The 23,160-nt window shown below is 42.4% G+C and overlaps 1 protein-coding gene across 1 annotated transcript in view; it reads right to left on the minus strand.

Annotated features, from left to right (window-relative positions):
- The window catches only part of LOC126184233 (inversin-like), a 135,982-nt gene that overhangs the window by 18,153 nt on the left and 94,669 nt on the right, over positions 1 to 23,160 (minus strand). The window contains exons 6-7 of the mRNA XM_049926603.1: positions 15,506 to 15,634; positions 4,185 to 4,342 (exon numbers count right to left, since the gene is read on the minus strand). Coding sequence (XP_049782560.1) covers positions 4,185 to 4,342; positions 15,506 to 15,634 — 287 coding nt within the window. The remainder of the gene's footprint in view (positions 1 to 4,184; positions 4,343 to 15,505; positions 15,635 to 23,160) is intronic.

The following is a 23,160-nucleotide window of genomic DNA, read 5'->3' on the forward strand; positions in this document are numbered from 1 at the left end:
TGTCAGTTATGTGGCACAACCTGTGTTCTGCTCGCATACAATTGCGCGTTCTGGGTATGAATTAGAGAGCCATCTACCGGAAATCATTAACAGCAAACCTCTCCACACCATGGTCAGCAGAGGACTTCCAACGCATGTTGATGAAATGTATCCACCAAATTGATGGAAAATCTATTCCAGCACACTCCTCTAGACGAATGAAGATGCATACGAAGTGCTCCATCTCCCTGCCACATATTGGACATAAATTGAGTCTTCAGTTTCATAACTGCAGGGATTTTAAGTGAGTGACAGGGATTTGTGGGGTACTGCAATTCCTATGTATACCTTTGCTTGAAAGTTGTTGTGAGTGGAAGAGGCTATGTTTTAGTGCAGTATGGGGTGTAATTTCATATGTCAAACACCGCTGCTATGCATTTGTCTATTTCCTCATAAGATGTCATTGTTTCACACATTTTCCGTTTTTGACGATCATTTTATAGGACTGATGTGAGCACAGCATAATTTCTGAACCGCAATCGAATGTAAACAGTGGGCGCTATACACCTCCGGAACCTACGAGTATATAGTCATGTATGACAAATAATCTATGTTTTTTTCTCTTTGGTGTAGACGATAGAATTTTGCCTCCATAGTGAGTGGAATAGAAAAATTGCAGGGTGAATGTATGTCAGGTTTGGAAATATATTTCTTGCAGTGGAGTATTAACAGCATTGCATTCCACGGCTAATATATCTTAAACCACACTGCTTTAACATTATACCATGTTTAAGTGCAGAATCATGTAGCCCTGGGAGTGTGTGTTTATGTTCTATGATCATTTCTCCCTTTCCAGTACGTTCTTGATGTGGACTCCAAACACTAGAACAGTACTCCCGAATTGATAGCACAAGCGATTTACGTAAAATGTTTCAAACTTCTTCTGTCTGGAGCTCCATCATGCATAAGCCGTAAGTTTCTTCTTCTTCTTAACCGTCTGTTATTATATCACCACAACACTCTCAAATGAATCAGGCTCGTATCCACAGTCTTTACAGAACAGCAGTCCCGACATTGGAATGAGAATGTCAGTCTATGTGAATAGTGTCAGTCGGTTGTACAAGTTTGGAACACGTGTCATGCTCTTTCCGAAAGCAAAATATCGAAGTGTATTGATTATGTGGAACCCAGCTCATTCTGTTCCTTCGTGAGACGTCAAATGTAACGGGTATAGTGCCCTCCTACTTCTAGTCAGTCCCAAATTAAATCGTAGACAATGTTACAGGGAGGCATGGTTAAAGACGTAGGAATAGTTACAAGATACATAGAGACACCATCCAGAGTTTAGCTCAGGATCCTTAGCCGATAGGTTCAACAAAGGGGCAATTCGTTTCAAAATAGAGGGCAGAGTGCTACCACATGTATATATTACTCACAAACTAATGGAGGGCTAGGTTTAGCAATGTAGAGAAATTGAGAACCATGCTGCAGTGTCACTGGCTGATAGTATTGCAAGATCGATGATATGACATATCTTGTTGACATGACAGCTCGTCGAGAGCAGTGGTGTGGAACTCGAGTAATTGAATAAAATGCGTCGAAATTACGGAAAACGAGATAAAATTATGAAAATTGATGGAAAATACGTTAAAGTGAGGAAAATAGGACAAAAATGATTGTTATAGGGCTCTGACATCGGCAGTTTGCTCATGCATTATCGACATCGTAGACTGAGTTCGTGGTCTTACTCAGTTAAATGTTACGGTATAACGAGAGGAAGGGGATGTGAATTGTAGCTTGCTGTCGGGTCTAAGAGTGACTATGTTTTTTTTCCGACTTGGGAATAGAGAGCGCGAAAGCCGCTGTTCTGTATTGATATTTGTGAGCCTGAAATTTATGTAATACCCACATGCATGACAATTTGGTTACAAGACTTCCACAGACACTAATTTTGAGTTCTCTGAGGCTAGAAGAGTGGACGGACTAAGGGAGGCTGCTGGAAGCGGCCGGCGGCAGCGTGGGTGGTCGGTGCCGGCGTAGTGCAGAGTGACCGCCCGAAGCGACCACTACGGCCCTCGGTCAAGGCACTCATCCCTCTCGTGAGTGCAGTCCCTAGAGCTGCCTCTTCCCACCGCGAGACGTAGCCGAGGGTCGTAGCATGCTGTTGGCCGTTCTTCTTGTGGAGAACTGTTCGTGACGAATGGTCAAGTAGTTCGGTATTGTTCCAAGGAACAGCATTTCCTAGAAATACCTTTGATTTATGCAGACCTGAAACAGTGTGTCATTGTCAACCCAACACCGACCAAAGCAGAGCACTGCTAGCAGATGGATCTCTTTGAGTACTATCAGCGATAGGTTAGAACATGCATGGAAAAGCAGTATCCCTACCTGTGGGGGAAGGAAAGGGAGGGAGGGGAGGAGGTAGGAGGGTAGGTAAGGCTGGTCCTAAGTTGCTTATTCTGTATACACACATCGAGGTGAAGACACACGCACTGTCCTGGTGGAAGTTTTTCTTTTTCGATAGTTGTGTGATGCTATGACATTGTTTCATTTTCCTGTAGAACCAAGGCCGAGATGCACTCGTAGCATGAGATAGTCATTGCTATTGTTTTTTTTCTTTTTTTTAAAAAAAGTAGTTGCTCACTTTTAAGATGATTACATCCCTCTCCTCCTACGACACACTTGTACCATTCACATTTGACCACAGCTGTGGTATCATTTTCACCTCCTCACAATGTCTCCCCCCCCCCCCCACCCACCCACCCCACCCTTTCTGCTCACACCATAGAGCCCGCATCCAGGTTGAAAGGAGGCCATCTCTCACGTTAAAATAGAGGGACATCCGCAGGGACATCCGCAATGTATTGACAAAATACATTACTGTCCCATGCGAAGACTGACGTTGACAGCACTACACAAACTGCTGTTTGGAGTGGTGCTATGCTTGGGAAGCATGGAATGCTGATGAATAACGTCGCACTATGTTCAGCGATGACTCACAGTTTTGCACTAACCTGGTGACCACATTGACGACTATGCTGGTGACCTGGTGAGGGGTCTCGTTCTTCCAAAGTTTTAGAGGTGCACAGTGGTGTTACTCCTGGAATAACGATGTGGGGAGTCATTGCATATGACTTCAGCTCATGCCTGGTAGCGACTGAATAAACTCTGATGGCACAATGCTATCTCTTGGTCATCTTCGTGTGTAACCTCGTATGTGTCAGTAACGTGATGCCATTCTTCAAGAGCACAATGATCTTCCACCGATGCGATAATTTACGCTGAGTGGCCGTTTTTTGTAATGCAATTGACCTCTCTGGTGAGGACTTTGACATTTTACAACACAGAGACAGCTACGGTTGGCGCAGGAGACGTTGCCCGTTCCCAGCAACAACTGTAACTTCCCCACTACTAACAATCCTTGTACCTTTGCATGAACAGTCGCTGGTGGTAGCCAAATCCGCCATAAGCCCTACCATCCGCCTACAGGCCTAAACCGTCGCAGAGGGTTTTTCGTAAATGCGTGCTGTGCCACTTTTTTCCGTCTGCCCTATACTGCTAGCCTTCAAAGGTTTATTTTTAATATATCTCACATTGAACCATACTAATGAGTGATCGCATCCAGTAATGTGGACTACATCTCAGACCTGCATCCTGTGAATTCCACAACAGCAAACTGACGCTTTCGCAGAGGCGCAGTACAACTTTTTGTGGTGGTCACCAGACTTCACCAGAAGTTGACGAAAATGACACTGATTGAGATGTTGCAGTATTCCATCACTATCATCCAACTGGAAAGCCAACAGCTTGTCATCAGTGTTACACTCAGGTAAGTCTACATTCATACAGTTACTATGTGGTTTAGTGTGCTATGGGTTGGATAGCATCGAGAGGCAACCAAATCGCTCCTTGGGCCGGGTTTAATTCTCCTACCTCCATTCTCACATATCTGAGAAAATTTGAAGTTTATTCCTAAATTTTGTCCATCATTTGTAGCTATATACACGTGAACTACTGTTTTTCACAAACGGAAATCGCATACTGTTCACCTCTTTAGAAGTTTTAGCTTCAGTAAATTGTAACAAAGTCACCATAAACCGTCAACGATTTGTAATGTTTAGAAATGTTAGCAAACTCAAGTGAATGTGAACACACTTTGCAAGAGTACCAAAAAGCTGTTTCACTAAACATCAAACAATACTTACATCAAGTCAGTCAGATTCGTACTCCGACCTTTCACCAACGCTTCGTTACTTTCGAGGAAGGCCGGAAGCTCCCTATTGAGTGTTACCAACCCATTTCGTTTGCTGCTCAGCATTTTATTGTTGTTGTTGTTGGTGTCATTATGGAAGAATTTAACCATCTGTTGAAAGAAGATCTCAATTAATTCTTAAATTATTTTCGAATTTGCTTTATACAAGAAATGTACAAAATAAATAATCTATTTGTGATCATCGCTGCTACATTTTCTAAAATAATAGAGCGGACAACAAAGTAAGATTATCGTGATACTGCACTGCAAAAGAAATGAGTAAAATGAACTTAAAACACATTCTATTTAGAACTTCGTCAGAACTCTGAACTTAGCCGTTATCGACTGATCCGCAAAATTCTTCTGCATCTGTTTACATACACAATACACGATAAACTTCTGGAAATTAAGGTACATATGAAACTGCTGATTCCATGGTCATAGATTAACAGCACAGAAAATCTGACAAATAAGTAAAAATAGGAAGTTATCTGATGGGAAGGAGTGTGAGATAAATGAGTTGTCCATGAGGAACAAAACAACATTTGTAATGACAGAGAAAAAATTAGAGAAAATAGCATTATGAAAGATGCACTGATAAAGAATGGAGACAATCCCGCAGGTTATTAGCCACTAGCAATAAGTAGGGGGCTGCAGTATATTCCTAGATTTCTCACTTAATACTGGTTCCTGAAACGCAAGATACTTGACGCTTATCTTCAAGAGTCTGCCATTCATCTTTTTCAGCATTTCTATCAAACTTTTAATCAATCGTGCTGCCTTTTTTTTCATCCGTTTAATATCCTCTGGTAGTCCTCTTTGCATGAATTCCATGACTGTTTTTTAAGCATTCTAGATCTCTTTTGCGAACTAATTGTATTTTCCCAGCATACTGACAATGAAATGAAGTCTGCCATCTGCTTTATCTACCACGTAGCCTATGTGATCACACATATGACACTCCAACAAATTATTGCAACTAAGTATTTGTGTGATTTGACTAACACCAACTTCGACTTATTGAAATTACAAGCATAGGATACTACGTTACTGCGTTTTGTGAAGACAACAGTTTTACATATCTGATCATTTAAAGCAAGTTATCATGCTTTGCACCACTTCGAAATGTTGTCAAGATCTGACTGAATACTTGTGCAGCTTTCTTTCAGATAATACTTCATTACAGATCACCGCAACAACTGCAAAATGTTTGAGGTTATTATTAATATTATGTGCCAGCTCATTAACATTCAATGAACAGTTTACTGCAGCTCATGCAATGGTAGTTCTTCTTTTGTCGATGACTCACTAGCCACGATGATGTGTTCTCCCTAGCAAGAAATCCTCAGTCCTGTCACTAATTTCATTTGATACTATGCAGGGTGATTCAGCTGTCCCTACCCATAGGTTTTACGCAACCCACAACGCCTTTAAATACCACGTGCAAGAGTTTCATATTCTCTTGGTCGCTACACGCGATTTATCAGTCCTACAGAAAAAATGCACATGACATTTTTGTAGGAAAGTCAACGTACAAAAATTTGCGCATAGCGAGCGACAATATGAAAATCTCACGTATGGTTTCTGAAGGCGTTGCGGAATGTAACTGTGCTTTCATTAATACGTACACTACTGGCCATTAAAATTGCTAAACCACGAAAATGACGTGCTACAGACGCGAAATTTAACTGACAGGAATAAGATGCTGTGATATGCAAATGATTAGCTTTTCAGAGCATTCACACAAGGTTGGCGCAGGTGGCGACACCTACAACGTGCTGACATGAGGAAAGTTTCCAACCGATTTCTCATACACAAACAGCAGTTAACCGGCGTTGCCTGGTGAAACGTTGTTGTGATGCCTCGTGTAAGGAGGAGAAATGATTACCATCACGTTTCCGACTTTGATAAAGGTCGGAATGTAGCCTATCGCGATTGCGGTTTATCGATCGCGACATTGCTGCTCGAGTTGGTCGAGATCCAATGACTGTTAGCAGAATATGGAATCGGTGGGTTCAGAAGGGTAATACGGAACGCCGTGCTGGATCCCAACGGCCTCGTATCACTAGCAGTCGAGATGACAGGAATCTTATCCGTATGGCTGTAACGGATCGTGCAGCCACGTGTCGAACCCTGAGTCAACAGATGGGGACGTTTGGAAGACAACAACCATCTGCTCGAACAGTTCGACGACGTTTGCAGCAGCATGGACTATCAGCTCGGAGACCATGGCTGCGGTTACCCTTGACGCTGCATCACAGACAGGAGCGCCTGCGATGGTGTACTCAACGACGAACCTGGGTACACGAATGGCAAAACGTCATTTTTTCGGATGAATCCAGGTTCTGTTTACAGCTTCATGATGGTCGCATCCGTGTTTGGCAACATCGCGGTGAACACACATTGGAAACGTGTATTCGCCATCGCCATACTCACCTGGCGTGATGGTATGGGGTGCCATTGGTTACACGTCTCAGTCACCTCTTGTTTGCATTGACGGCACTTCGAACAGTGGACACTATATTTCAGATGTGTTACGACCCGTGGCTCTACCCTTCATTCGATCCCTGCGAAACCCTACATTTGAGCAGGATAATGCACGACCGCGTGTTGCAGGTACTGTACAGGCCTTCCTGGATACAGAAAATGTTCGACTGCTGCAATGGCCAGCACATTTTCCAGATCTCTCACCAGCTGAAAACGTCTGGCCAATGGTGGCCGAGCAACTGGCTCGTCACAAGACGCCAATCTCTACTCTTGATGAACTGTGGTATCGTGTTGAAGCTGCATGGGCAGCTGTACCTGTACACGCCATCCAAGCTCTGTTTGACTCAATGTCCAGGCGTATCAAGGCCGTTATTACGGTCAGAGGTGGTTGTTCTGGGTACTGATTTCTCAGGATCTATGCATCCAAATTGCGTGAAAATGTAATCACATGTCAGTTCTAGTATAATATATTTGTCCAATGAATACCTGTTTATCATCTGCATTTCTTCTTGGTGTATCAATTTTAATGGTCAGTAGTGTATTAGTGTGTTACCGAGTTAAACGTTTTTCAGAGCCAACAACTAGTATACACACGCGATTGGGTTCTAACAGTCTGTCTCATTGTACAGCAGACAAAAGGGGTATTTGAGAGAGTGGATAATTTTTATGCGTCGTTATAATGCATGCATTGAGACTGGCAGTCGTCAGTTTGAACAGCTGCGATAAGTTTGAATTATTGCTGTAAGAAAGATCTTTATGTCAATAAAAATAAATACTCTTTTTTTGGCCATCTGTTCTTCATCTTGAAGTATTCAATTTAAGGCGCTCAGCTAATTCTATAGATTTGACCGAAAAGCTTTGAAACTCCCTTATACCCATCAAGCAGATGTTCAGGCTGGCTGTTATAACTTGATTGCTCTTTTGTTAGTTACTAACATTAAAAGAAGCTCTAAATGGTTCAAATGGCTCTGAGCACTATGGGACTTAACTTCTGAGGTCATCAGTCCCCTAGAACTTAGAACTACTTAAACCTAACTAACCTAAGGACATTACACACATCCATGCCCGAGGCAGGATTCGAACCTGCGACCGTAGCGGTCACGCGGTTCCAAACTGAAGCGCTTAGAACCGCACGGCCACACCGGCCGGCAAAAGAAGCTCTCCAACTTCAAAATTACACAAATAACTCCACATAAAATCCACAAATCCCTAATTCCACTCCCACCTGCTGTGCTGTCTCGCTGCCATCTCCTTTGGTTTCCACGCTTCCTTGCTCACTCTCGCACCTCCACATCCCAGACAACGCCAATCGCCTGCCGTCTGCCGACTCTCACTGCCATAATCAAAGGAGTTGACCAGAAAATCACGACAGAGGAGGTTTAGTGGTAACTGAACTGAAACCCAGACACCACAGTCAGAAAAGTTCTCCACATTCACAACAAATTCCGGGTCCATGTTTGATGTCCCCACTTTCCCGAAAACCCCATCATGAATTGACCACTTCATCAAACAAGGCTCCCTCATTTTCCGCTGCAGACACTGAGCTGAACCTTTCCACTTTCAAGCCCATGTATATCAATGCCATAATTGCCTCACTTATGATAATCATTTGACCCTAAACTGTAAAAACAACCTTCCTGCCTCCACTGCAAATCACATCATCACCTAAAACAATGCCCTAACCTACAATACCCACACAAATGCAATACCTGTGATCAACACAATCGTACCTACGCCTACAAGTGTGAGGCCAAACCCCCTTCCGCCAAACCCGAACTTTTACTGTCCTCATCCGCTCCATTGACGCATTTACTCGCCGCTCCACCCAAGCAACTCCCTATGTTCCTCACTCACTGTCGAATATATCATCCAGTTTGTCACCACAGTCCTACTAACCATCCATCCATTCGAACGCCCCCATATACTCCAACAAATCCAAATGATAGCCTGTCCCATCTTTCACCTCAGCGCCACAATCGTTCTCACTTAGTTTTCATCAAACTAAATAACGTCGTAAATTATTCTCTCACTTACGCCTGCGCTGTACTCGTACTTCCAGTCTTACTGTAGCTAATCTTCGCCAGTGCACAACAAATCCTATCTTTTAACACGACCCTCGCACTTTCACCTGTAAATGCTTTCTTCTCCAACCAATACCCCAAAAACAAACTCCTTAACTAACTCAGTTCCACTTTCCTTATCACGATCCCTTTCCATACTCCTTCTTTATTCGGAACTGATCCTCAAGTTACTGAAGACCACCCCCAGGCAACTCAACAGCACTAATCACTCTCGTCAGCAACAAAACTACAACGCCTCATCAAAATCATAAATTTTACTTTCATCATTTGCTTTTTCCATTTTAAAATTTTTAAATTTCCATTGTATAGTTTTAAATCTGTAAGGCTACAAAGCAGCCACAGTGCTGCCGCCACACATCCCTCCCTCATCCCCACAACTGGAAGAATGAAATGACAGTGTTGTTCTGTTGTTCCTTATTTACAACCTGTAAATATCTGCGAGTGAGTAGCCTTTCATCTTTAGATAGTTAGAACGTGCGTTTTTACATATGTGTGAAACATTTCATGCTAATAGTCGTCTCGGTGTGTGGAAATGGGTAGTAAACATAATACGTTCTAAGGCGAAAAACAGCTTTAAGGACAAATACACTTGCAAGCTGTTCCTGTTAACAGAATTTGCATTTGAGCACAAGAAGATTTTTTCCATGCATATGATGGATGTTACCTAACAACAAACAGTATGTTTTTGCGAAGACTTCCAACATATAAGCATTACATCTTCCACCACTTTATTTTACCTTTTGTTACATGTAAACTCCATGCTAAGCTCATGCTCACTGCCACATAGTGGCACTCATACTCATATTTACGCAATACAGAATAATAAAAACTGTTGTCACTATGTTTATGGAAAGCTAAACGTTCCCCATTGTATTTGTAAACTGTTTCGTGCAAACTAAAGGCACTAAAATTCGTGCTGCAGTCTTGTATGTTGTTGTGGACTGCAGTCCAAACATTGGTTTGATTCACGTTAGTATATCCTGTGCAAGCCTCTTAATCTCTGCAAAAAGCAGCGGCTTCAGTTTTGACCACTTGGACCATGGAAGCGGCGCAATGCCAGGCCTACACGTGGTGTAATCCGGGCTACCATTGCGATAGTCTGGCTCCCGTGCTAAGATGCGTCGACAATGTCCCAGCCTCGAGCAGCAGCCAGCGAGGCTAGTCGTGTGACAACCAGACTCACTTTAGTGCCAGGCGGAGACTTTCGTCATGACAGCTCGTTCCCTTTCAGCTTCTGCTCGAGAAATGCGGTGACAGCTTTCTGCTCACTTGTTCACAGGTGCCAGGATTGCATCACTAGAAGCAGGTTTCTCTACGATTTGAAAGGCACAGGCGCTACAATAACTACTGAAACCTGCATCCATTTGCACCTGCCTCTTGTAGTTATGCCTGGTCTCCTATAATTTGTTACCCCTCACATTTCCCTCTATTATCAAATTGACAATTTCTTGATACCCCGTATACGTCTTATCAACTGACCCTTTCTTTTTGTCAAGTTATGCCATAAATTTCTGTTCTCCCGAATTCTACTCAGTATCCGATCTACCCCTCTAATCTTGAGCAGTCTTCTGGGGCACCACATTTTAAAACCTTTTCTGCTCTTCTTTTCCGAATTGTTTTAGTCCACATTTTGATTTCTTAAAAAATTAAATTACAGAAAAATAATTTCTGAAATACTTCCTAAGACTTAAATTTGTACGTGCTGTTAACAAATTTCTCTTTTTCAGAAAGGTTTTTACAGTCATTGCCAGTCTGCATTTTATGTCCAGTCTGCTTAGGACATAGTCACTTATTTCGCTGTCCAAATAGCGAAACTCGTCTGGTACTTTTAGTGTCTCATCTCCTAATCTAACTTTCTTAACATCATTTGATTTAATTCGAGTACATTCCATGATCCTTGTTTTAGTTTTGTTGATATTCATCTTATAACTTCTTTTCAAGACAATATTCATTCCGTTCAACTGATCTTTCGACACCTTTGCCGTCTCTGACAGAATTGCGATGTCATGGGCAAACCGTAAAGTTGCAGTGTCTTGTCCCTGAACTTTATTTCCTTTTCCAAATTCCTCTTTTATACCCTTTACTGCTTGCACAGTGTACAGATTGAATAATTTGGAAGACAGGATACAATACTGTCTCACTCCCTTCGCAGCAACTGCTGTCTTATATCAGTACGGTTACCCCAAACAATGACATTTGGATCCTCCTACATGCATTTGTTCTTCATAGCTGTATTTTCGCTACAACGTACGGCATGACGAACGTTTATTACATATTTTGAAGCACTGTTACGTGATCTTGTTTCCAAACTGACCCGTAACTGATGTAAAACCCAAAAGGAAAATCGGAATACATTTGTCTCCACCAGAATATGAAATATAAATCGGTACCAATGATTGCCAATATATAAATACTTAGATTACAATTTCCTATGTTGAACTGCATGTACATCGAGATAATAAGCCATCTTGAAAGTAGACTGCACTACGCTGTGGGTGAGGGGACACACTGTATGGCAATAAAACTGACAGGGAACCAGCTCTCAATGGTATTCATGGAAGTGCCCCCTGCACACGTGTGAACGGTCATGCCAGACAGCCGAGCCCAACATTGCTTTGAATGAAAGCCGCCTTGGCGCCGGGCACCCAAAGTCACATAATACAGATTATATCCCAAAGTTGTGCAGGGACAACAAAGACTCCGTTTTAGCAAGATATGAGTGGTCAGGGGATGCGGGCCGTTTTTGGCAGAGTACCGGAAGAACTGTTCTTATGGAACGAACTGCAGACAGGCAAAATTCACTGAAATACACGGACTGTTAAGGTAACATCTTCGAAAGTGGAATGGGGACAGAAAACTTAGGACTTCTTTTAGGATCGTGAGACTTCGACACCCCAAAAACCTGAATGTCTAGGGGAATGTAAAGACGGATACCATTGGTTAAGGTACATGAGTTAGAATTTGGCGTAAGGAGCATGGCTGTGCTTATGGAGATCCAACCTTAATGGCCAATATACACTACTGGCCATTAAAATTGCTACACCACGAAGATGACGTGCTACAGACGCGAAATTTAACCGACAGGAAGAAGATGCTATGATATGCAAATGATTAGCTTTTCAGAGCATTCACACAAGGTTGGCGACGGTGGTGACACCTATAACGTGCTTACATGAGGAAAGTTTCCAACCGATTTCTCATACACAAACAGCAGTTGACCGGCGTTGCCTGGTGAAACGTTGTTGTTATGACTCGTGTAAGGAGGCGAAATGCGTACCATCACGTTTCCGACTTTGACAAAGGTCGGATTGCAGTCTATCGCGATTGCGGTTTATCGTATCGCGACATTGCTGCTCCCGTTGGTCGAGATCCAACGACTGTTAGCAGAATATGGAATCGGTGGGTTCAGGAGGGTAATACGGAACGCCGTGCTGGATCCCAACGGCCTCGTATCACTAGCAGTCGAGATGACAGGCATCTTATCCGCATGGCTGTAACGGATCGTGCAGCCACGTCTCGATTCCTGAGTCAACAGATGGGGACGTTTGTAAGACAACAACCATCTGTACGAACAGTTCGACGACGTTTGCAGCAGCATGGACTATCAACTCGGAGACCATGGCTGCGGTTACCCTTGACATCTACATCTACACGATTACTCTGCAATTCACATTTAAGTGCTTGGCAGAGGGTTCATCGAACCGCAATCATACTATCTCTCTACCATTCCACTCCCGAACAGCGCGCGGGAAAAACGAACACCTAAACCTTTCTGTTCGAGCTCTGATTTCACTTGTTTTATTTTGATGATCATTCCTACCTATGTAGGTTGGGCTCAACAAAATATTTTCGTATTCGGAAGAGAAAGTTGGTGACTGAAATTTCGTAAATAGATCGCGCCGCGACGATAAACGTCTTTGGTCTAATGACTTCCATCCCAACTCGCGTATCATATCTGTCACACTCTCTCCCCTATTACGTGATAATACAAAACGAGCTGCCCTTTTTTGCACCCTATCGATGTCCTCTGTCAATCCCATCTGGTAAGAATCCCACACCGCGCAGCAATATTCTAACAGAGGAGGAACGAGTGTAGTGTAAGCTGTCTCTTTAGTGGACTTGTTGCATCTTCTAAGTGTCCTGCCAATGAAACGCAACCTTTGGCTCGCCTTCCGCACAATATTATCTATGTGGTCTTTCCAATTGAAGTTGTTCGTAATTTTAACACCCAGGTACTTAGTTGAATTGACAGTCTTGAGAATTATACTATTTATCGAGTAATCGAATTCCAACGGATTTCTTTTGGAACTCATGTGGATCACCTCACACTTTTCGTTACTTAGCGTCAACTGCCACCTGCCACACAATACACCATACACTGCATCACAGACAGGAGCGCCTGCGATGGTGTACTCAACGACGAACCTGGGTGCACGAATGACAAAACGTCATTTTTTCGGATGAATCCAGGTTCTGTTTACAGAATCACGATGGTTGCATCCGTGTTTGGCGACATCGCGGTGAACGCACATTGGAAGCGTGTATTCGTCATCGCCATACTAGCGTATCACCCGGCGTGATGGTATGGGGAGTCATTGGTTACACGTCTCGGTCACCTCTTGTTCGCATTGACGGCATTTTGAACAGTGGACTTTACATTTCAGATGTGTTACGACCCGTGGCTCCACCCTTCATTCGATCCCTGCGAAACCCTACATTTGAGCATGATAATGCACGACCGCATGTTGCAGTTCCTGTTCGGGCCTTTCTGGGTATAGAAAATGTTCGACTGCTGCCCTGGACAGCACATTCTCCAGATCTCTCACCAATTGAAAACGTCTGGTCAGTGGTGGCCGAGCAACTGGTTCGTCACAATACGCCAGTCACTACCCTTGATGAACTGTGGTGTCGTGTTGAAGCTGCGTGGGCAGCTGTACCTATACACGCCATCCAAGCTCAGTTTGACTCAATGCCCAGGCGTATCAAGGCCGTTATTACGGCCAGAGGTGGTTGTTGTGGGTACTGATTTCTCAGGATCTATGCACCCAAATTGCGTGAAAATGTAATCACGTGTCAGTTCTAGTATAATATATTTGTCCAATGAATACCCGTTTATCATCTGCATTTCTTCTTGGTGTAGCAATTTTAATGGCCAGTAGTGTACGAAGGTAGACAGAGAGAGGGAGAGCGTAGGAGACAGATTAGTAGAGCCAAATGTAACGAATTTTGTAACTAGTTAACGAACTGAAATGCGAGTAAAGGAGGGAGACCAGCATCTTGTAGGAAAACATCTTACTAGTCGGCACTCACAGTATTTGTCATTCAGCCAATCAAAATTGTGCAACGCCAGAAAAACGCACAAAGCAGAGTCTTCCTTGTCGGAAGTGCACAGTGGAAAGTTTCTTCTTAAGTCAGCATCTTGATGGGCAGACTTTACTTCTAGACGACTTCTTCAGGCTCATCTTAGACGAGAGGTTCTCACCTGGGTAAGCTGAACTTTGACGCAAGTTGCTGATAAACTGACATTAACTGATGTAGCGTACACTTAGATCCAGCCGCAACAGTGAGGCCAACTGTAGGGAAAGTCGAATCATTTTTAAAGGTGTTAAGTAATTTCAGTCTTCATTCTGAAGACTTGTTTGCATTTGAGGGTCAACAAGCTTTCAACTCCGACCATAGGTGTATGCGCACATCCTTATGTAGTATTTCCTATCTCTATGCACTAACCTTCGGCAATCAGGGTAAGACTTGCGCAAATGTAAATGATTTATCCAGTACGCACTTATTTGAATGACATTCTGGATTCCTTATCGAGGTTTATCAAGGCTTTAGTTTATTTATTTCAATGATTGTTAAACCATTTCTTTTCCATTTATGTAACAAACTGAGTTAATTGTGATCTTTGTCTTATTTCGAAGTCAGATGAATTCTTATATCATTGTTTTGCTGGGTAATAACTCATTTATGTTAGATGTACAGGACCACGTTTACATATTCACTTAAACTTGCAATTGAAGCACCCCACGACACTTGCAGAAAATATATTATCTGCTTGTATGCAAAATGAATTTACTAAAGAGTTATGTAGCTATAGGCCTTGTCACCAATTTAAAAATAATTACGAATGAGTTCCAGCTGTCCTGAGCTTGTGTGTGTTAGGTTGCTTCAGTCTGGAACCGCGCGGCCGCTACGATCGCAGGTTCGAATCCTGCCTCGGGCATGGATGTGTGTGATGTCCTTAGGTTAGTTAGGTTTAAGTAGTTCTAAGTTCTAGGGGACTGATGACCTTAGAAGTTAAGTCCCATAGTGCTCAGAGCCATTTGAACCATTTTGTTAGGTTGCTTCGATGTGTGTTTCCATTGTTATCAGTTTTGTGGAGTCATCTATTCGATGCTTGAAGGGTGTTGTTGGGAACAGTTTCAGCTCAAAACTTACGACTCGGGAGTTTTGAGATAAAGACCTATTTTTTATTTTTATTTTATTTCATTTTATTTATTTATTTATTTATTTGCTTCCTGAGTTTCACATCACATCGCTTTGCTGTAAACACTTATGTAAGGAAAATAAAACAACAAAGGAGAAATGTTACTCACATGACTAGACATGCGGCAAATATGATAGAGCGTTTGCTGTTCCCACAGTAGAAATAACAAACAGAAATAAATCTTATTTGAAGTGCTTTAAATACAGAACACAACTCACTTACCTTCTCTGTAGCAATGGCGCTAAGATCGGCGGGCAAGAATTCCTTATCGCTGATGCTTTTCAGTGCACCAGCTTTAAGTAGAACTTTCACAACATCAGTATTCCCGTTGTTTATGGCCCAAAACAGTGCCTAAAACGGAAAATAATTGTAGAGCGAGTGTTATAAAAGACAAAAATCTTCGACTACTTAGAATATAATAATAACGAACGACTCGGTCATTTACAAGTAAAGAATCATACAGACTGGTTACGTATACACAGAGCTAGGTGAAGAGATATTAAACTCATTCGGGAGGGCTGTGAAGTTCAGTTCCCCTTCTGTTTCTTAAATGCTGTGCGACGGCGAATTGTGGCACAATAAAAGCATACTTGGAAAACGAAGCTAGTGCCCAACAAATTATTTAATTTTCACGAACACAAATGTGTACCCACAAGAAAAATGTGACGGCAAGGATTGACCACAAAAAGGGAATCCCTTGTGAACGTAACATTTTTATTATTTATTGTAACGTGAAGCATAAGAGTCGTGGCGGCACTGATCATTTGAACACATTCGTCGTACTATGCCCAAAATTAAACTAATTTATGGTCAGCGGGCTGAAGACATTATACAGGAAGCCGTAAGCAGTACCGACCTTGGAGCCTCTCCGTTTAAAGCAGGTGTTGCAACGAAATTTTTACTGTGTCTAAAATGCGTAGTGAATTTATTGTGCCGCAGAGTGGAGTTTTACTGACTTGTCCATTTGTTATCTGACTCTCCGCTTCTAATCTATTTTGATACGTCATTTGATTGAGGCTCTCTATCAGATACTATAGTGTTCATGTGGCTCAGGGAAAATAAAAATTGGATAATTTATCGCAGTACTTCTGGTAGACAGAAGCAGCAAAGTTATTCCTGGAAACGTTTGAAGAGAGTTGTGCAGTCCAAAATTCGAAGCAAGGAAGCGTTACTGAACGAATATGTGAAAGGGCATCTTAATATGGAGAGGATGCCATCCAGAAAAAATAGCTATGGGTATCTACCAAGAAATGGCTGCATAGACTCTCATAGAAACAAATACTATGTATCTGCTATTGGATGCGTGAAACGCATGATTTCATGCTGTGATTCGCCTGTGGTTTAGCCTGTCAATCAGAGTGGTGGGAGTCTGCCGGTTACTCAGGACACTTTTCAAAAAAATATGAACAGTCTGGACTACTCTTGAGTTACGGATTACGCTTTATCTAACTTGGCGGGGTATGTTAGTTACAGAATTAAAGTATCTGAGACAATGAAAATCACAGCGAATGCATGAAGAACCCATTTATTTTTAGAACATTGTATTTTGGAATGGTGTATTTCAGCAGGACGAGATCACGTAGCGTTCTGTGTAGCATTACAATTTCTGCTTATATGAAGATACTGAACATATTTGCAAATGAAACGGACGACGGAAAAACCGTTGTCTGGATGTTTGCAGTATGATGAAGCCACGTATGACACGTCACTGCCCAAATTCAGGCCTTCTTTGGCGAATGCTCAGTTTCGGAGAGACTTTGGTCATTGTGCTTGTCCTTTCCGATAGTTCCCGATTATGTGGGTATCTAAACAGAAAGCCACAAAAATTGTAGCCATTAGTGCCTTTCAACCACAGATCTGTGAGACTATTCAGGCAATGATTACAGTGGTTTTGGGAAAGGTAATGTAGTTAAGAATCGTTGAACATATCCGCAGTTATGTGGTTTGGAGTCAGTCACAACTTGAATTCCACAATACTCTCTCGACTGAGCATACTATGTATCACTTTACCGGCAGTGTATTTCTTAGAAACAACAAAAATTCCCCTCATGGAAATTTTTGTGATCGGTCTCTGGCAGTCTGTTGTGCGAATCACAATATTCCTCTGACATAACTTATTTTATGGTTTTTGTGTTCAGTGAATGAGTGGTTTGCTTCACACTTAACTGATAGAAGCAGTGAAGCATCTTAAATAGCTCACGAACTTTCCTTGACGGTTTCTCTTTTAAATGGGGATAAATTACTATCGATGTTCACAAGGTTGAACGTAGGGACCACCCTTGTTGTATCTATAACCGACCTTCCATCTCACACTGAGAAAACAGAATTAGCACTCTTTACTGACGACGGAAGCAACAAGATCCAATCCAAAAAAGGAGTACCAAAAGAAAAGAAAACGGTAAATTAAAAATTCGTAGATTCTCGATAAATCGCATGCCATTTAACTTAGAAGAAAGTACAGTTCATTCAATTTTGTGCAAGTCTGGATACATCGTTATGAATAACAATAGAGTTTGGGGTGAACATAACATGTAAAACTGAACGTTCAGAGTTCTTATATATACTCGTGCTGTCACAACTTGAACTATAAATTACGAACGTTGCCCAGAAAGTAATGCACCGCATTTGTTTCTCAGCCGGAAACAATGCTAATAATGCGAAACGTTACGTATGTGTTATTGGAATTCCTGAGTGAGTGCGCCAAGTTTCCGTCACTTCCGACAGATAGCGTAGCTGCAGGATAGTTTCAAAATGGTGTCTGTAGGTGATGTACGTTACAAGCAATGTGCTCTCATTGAATTTCTCACTGCAGAGAAAGAAACTGTGGGGAATATTCACAAACGCTTGTGCAAAGTCCATGGAGCATCTGCTGTCGACTGAAGTACAGTTAGTCGCTGGGCACGGAGGGTGAGGTCATCAGAAAGTGGTTCGGCGGAGCTCCACGATTTGCAGCGGTCGGGGAGAATATCCATGGGTGTCACACCTGACATGTTGCACCGAGCTGATGTCATTCGCGAGGACAGACGCATTACGATATTTTGAAGACGATGAGGTGATTCATACAGTGAAGCACTGGCTCCGTCACCAGGACAAGGATTGGCATCGAGAGGGCATACAAGCCCTTGTTTCGCGCTGGATGATGGCCGTAGAAAGGGATGGCGATTGAGCGGAAAAACGTGGTGTGTAGATAAAACTCCATTCGCTCGTGTGTGTAGTTCTCATTATATTCAATAAAGAATTGTTGAAGAAAGAAACTGCGGTGACTTACTTTCTGGGAAACGCTCGTACATTTTATAGATCTTCTCAAATGTTTGAGTACTGTAACGTTTACTTTGCAGGTTGTTGTTGTCTTCAATTCAAGGACTGGTTTGAAGCACGGTTATCTCTCTCATACAAGAATCTTCATTTCTGCCTATTACAGCCCACATCGACTTAAACTTGCTTAATGTAGCTAAGCCTGCTACATTCCATCCCTCCACACAAACACACATACACATTTTATTCCATTACCAAAACCGACTGCTCCACCATGCCACAGGATGTGTCTTATCAAACGATCTCTTCTTTTAGTCAAGTTGTGCCATACATATCTTTCGAACCCTAATTTTTGCCTTTCGTGGATAGAGTGGATAGCTGACGAATTCCAAAAATGTGCTTACAAAATTCTGTCTGGGATTAAGTTTTAATTTTTCTTTATTCCGTGACTGTTATGTGATCGCTATTGGTCACACTACCATTTCGAGACTGCTGTAATGTAATGTTGTTGTAAGGACATTGCAACATATTATCCAAATGTTAAAGGTAGCTTTTAAGATGAAGAAGAACGCTTTCCTCTTCGAGTATTTGAAAACATTTTTTTACTGCCTATATTGCTGCAGTCCTGTAGCTCTTCTTCGCACTTATGAATTTTCTTAAACGGCTCCTTCTTGGTCCCAAAGCGTCCGCACAATTACCTTATGAAATGACGTCGTAAACGTCCTCTGCATGAAGGCTACACTATCCCAGGGTTCTCTCAGTGAAATGCTGTTAAGTAATTTGCCTGACACACAATCTTCTTCGAGAATTCGTGCCCACCGTCTTGCGTCCCGATCGCTCGCTTTCAGATATCTAGCCACATTATCTGATTGGAGGAGCTTATCGCATACGTAGTTAAGAGGCAACGGAATTTCCCAGCTGCTTATGCGGATGATGCTCTCAGACCTGACACCTATGTTACGACCGCTCTTTCAGTATTTGACGCTGAATATGATACCCATGTCTAATTCAGTATTTTGAGATAGGGAACCAATGGTCTGAAATAAATATTTCAGATAGTACGAGGACTTGAATGACCAAAACATGAGAGGTAAAAGAATATGTTTGTAATTTGCTTATGTTTCCTAACAAACTGCCAGCCACATCGACATTAATAGCGCTGCCTTGAAAAATCAATACATAGTCGTTTACGAAGTGTTAACGTCGGAGTTTGCCACTGATCGAGGTTATGAATGGCTGTCGAATATGAAGTATTATTCGTTGCAGACATGCATACAATGTGTAGTACAGCAGAATATAGTATCTAAAAATTCGAACAAATGAACAGAGGAAAGTTTCGGAACAGGTGATACACTAACTGAAAGAAAATAATAGTGCCGTGAATGGAAACGTACGAGAAGCTGGGTCTTTAAAGTTACGGTCAAGAATCTCGACAATGGATTATTCACGCAGCACAATTTCAGAAGATTGTGTTTGTAAGAGTATCATAAACATTACTCTTATCATAGGCCGATATTAACAATGCATTACGGTGGCTACGATATCGTTCGAGTTAAGGAAGAGCAAAGAATAGGGGAAATAATTCGTTTAGCCGCAAGTTTTGTTCAGTGGTAGGACGGAGCGGCGTGAACAATGTACTAAAGGTCTTGACTGGTGAGGATGAGCGGCAGTTGGTGTGGTGCGTTTGAAGAACACTTTCTCTGCAACAACTCGAAAACTGTAGTCTCTAGCTAAAACGTCTCCGAGAACAAAAGTAATCTGCAAATTTTCTAAAAGAAGGTCCTATTCATTTTTTCTAGAACTACTTTTTTGCCTGATGCAAGGGATTGAAAAATCACAGATTAAAAAAAACAATGTTTCAATCGCATAAAATTAATGTTTATTGTTAAATGAAATCGATTAAGGCCAAATTGCAAACGTCTGTACCGCATGTAAGAGCAGTAGAGTCGTGTTAAGGGATAAATGATGTTCCGTGCATGTGACAGGATGCAGAGGGGTGGGATGGAGGGTAGAAACGTGAGGGAAGGCAGGTCACCGGAATGTGGTCTAACGCTTTCTTCCTTTGTTCGATCCCCTCCATCTCTATCTCCAGAGCATTTTCTGAACAGTTATTTTACCTGAGTAGACAAAATAACTTCACTGGGCTCGTGTTTGTACATACAATGACTAAGAAGTATTCAATTTGTGAGTATGATGTTGGCAGTGACCTTTGCAACCTTGGTCTGAAAGGGATACGTGGATAGGTAAGTGCAAGTTATTTGAGTCAAGATGCGAAAGTTGAAGACTTCAGGAATAAATCCGGCGATGTTCATGCATCTTGCACAAAAGAATACACCGGAGCTGACGCTGAGAGAAGTTATTTCTGAGGAACAGCCTTCAGCGTCAACAGTGTCCAAGGTCTGCGTTCAGCTGAGATGAAATTTGATTTTAAAACTAATTGTCTGCTTTGTGCAGAAGCTGCTGACGACGAATTTCGTAACTGACAGTGGGAAAAACCTGAACAATTGTGGCGAAAAGATTTCAATGCTCGATCCTTCAGTTACGACAGTATGATTACAGTTCTTGCATAGAAGGGTGAGAATGAGTGGAGAAACACCATCCGCAGACGCACGGCTCTGTTGGGAATCTACACACTGCAGATGCAAAGTATCACTAGGACTGCCACAAAATGTTATTTATAAGCTCGGTAGCTACATCGAGAAAAAGCGGACGCCCTGAAAATGAAGAAATTTCTCCATCAGTGCAGGAGATTGTCAGTTACATGGAGGGAAATAACCGCTAGTTCAGCTTACTTTATTGACAAGTTGTTTGAGCTGGTTTGGAGAACAATAGCTCATATAAAGGCAATCAACGATAGAATGAGAGAAAAATATTGGGACCGCATTGTTCTCAGTACAATTCGCACCAGAAAAAAACTGTTCTGTGCTTCCGTAGTCTAGGTAAAAAATTTTGAATGATGTGTGGTATTGTTCAAATTGCAAAAGACGAAAAAGGAGAACAGCAGAGAATTGTGAAAACAGCTGCTACGATAATCTTCGAAGAAACTGTGCCACCGTCGCATGGCAATCCAGTTTTTCTACTTTGACAAATTACGTAGTGAGACTGAGGGAATGGTACCTCGTATGCTCCATGTATTCACGGAGTGCAGTTCATGGAGAAAAAGGGCAAAACGGAAAACTGAAAATAAGCTGCTATCTGTATCTCATGCTGCCATTGCTGCAATTCGCCCTCGATCGTTCATATCACCTGTCCCATAAGCTGCGGTTCTCCTCGTTCACAGGTAGTTTGGATCAAAAAATTTGATAAATATACTTGCTGATATGGGATTGAGTGAAACTTGACACGAAGCTCAACAGCTGCAGCTATCAGTTGCCTACAACTCTGAAAAGCCTGACCCTAGAGTAACATTCTGCCAATATGTATTCAACAGTCTCGACTTCAGTGCCTCTACTATCGACGGCTGGAAATGTTTTCACAGGGGGGGGGGACGCACAAATGCATCACCCCGGCCTCAGATCTCTCGCCATCTAAAAGGGTTCAGGGGCTTAAATCGGCTCGCTCTACTACAGAAGTATGGCACGTAGGAGTTCTGGAACTTCAGATAATTGAACATCACGCACGCAATACATTACGGCACATTACTGTTCTTGAGCTGAAATTATCAGTCCCATTCCGTCTGACATATTGACATCTATCCTACAAGCTATATTGTGAATGTATATTAAGTGACTCCACTCAGTGCAGCCCACTAACTTTCCTGCCACCAAGCGATTAACCACCGTATACTCGCTTTACACTACGCTGCCAACGATATGTAGCAGCTAGGGTCAGCAATTTACTTTCGACCGTTGTGCTTTGCAGAGATTGGTTCAAACGGCTCTGAGCACTATGCGACTTAACTTCTGAGGTCATCAATCGCCTAGAACTTAGAACTAATTAAACCTAACTAACCTAAGGACATGACACACATCCATGGCCGAGGCAGGATTCGAACCTGCGACCGTAGCGGTCGCTCGGTTCCAGACTGTAGCGCCTCGAACCGCAGGGCCACCCCGGCCGGCCCTTGCAGAGAAGTTTGCTGTTAAAATTAAGAGACAGCACGCTCCAAGAAGGCCAGTAACATAATATTTACTCATAGATACTTCTCGCGAAATGATCACTACAGCGAAATTAGGGGAATTAGAGCTAATACGGAGGTTTACGGATTTTTTCTGCCTGCGCACCATTGGTGAATGGAGAAAGGCGGGGGGAGGCGGTGGTGATATGATAAGCACCATCTGCTACATACCATTAGGTGACTTGTAGAGAGTAAATGCTGGTGTAGACGAACCCCCAAGTATTTGCTGCGCTAGGTTTCCGAAAATACTACTTGGACTGAATTCTTTGGCGTCACCTCCTTGCTGCAATTATCTGGCACTAAGAACATCTGGCTCGCGTTGCCCCAGTATGAAGCCACATTACACAACTCATGCATTGAGAAATGCAGCGAAGTGAGAATTCACACTACATTTTACGAGTATTTTGGAGTCGGTCACCAAAAATTGTTTCTGGAAAACGAGACCAAGCTTAGAATTTCCGACTTTGTAACTGTAATTGTTTCCACTGGATAAGCGACTTCAATG

Source organism: Schistocerca cancellata, chromosome 4, assembly GCF_023864275.1.
Source record: "Schistocerca cancellata isolate TAMUIC-IGC-003103 chromosome 4, iqSchCanc2.1, whole genome shotgun sequence".
NCBI lineage: Eukaryota > Metazoa > Arthropoda > Insecta > Orthoptera > Acrididae > Schistocerca > Schistocerca cancellata.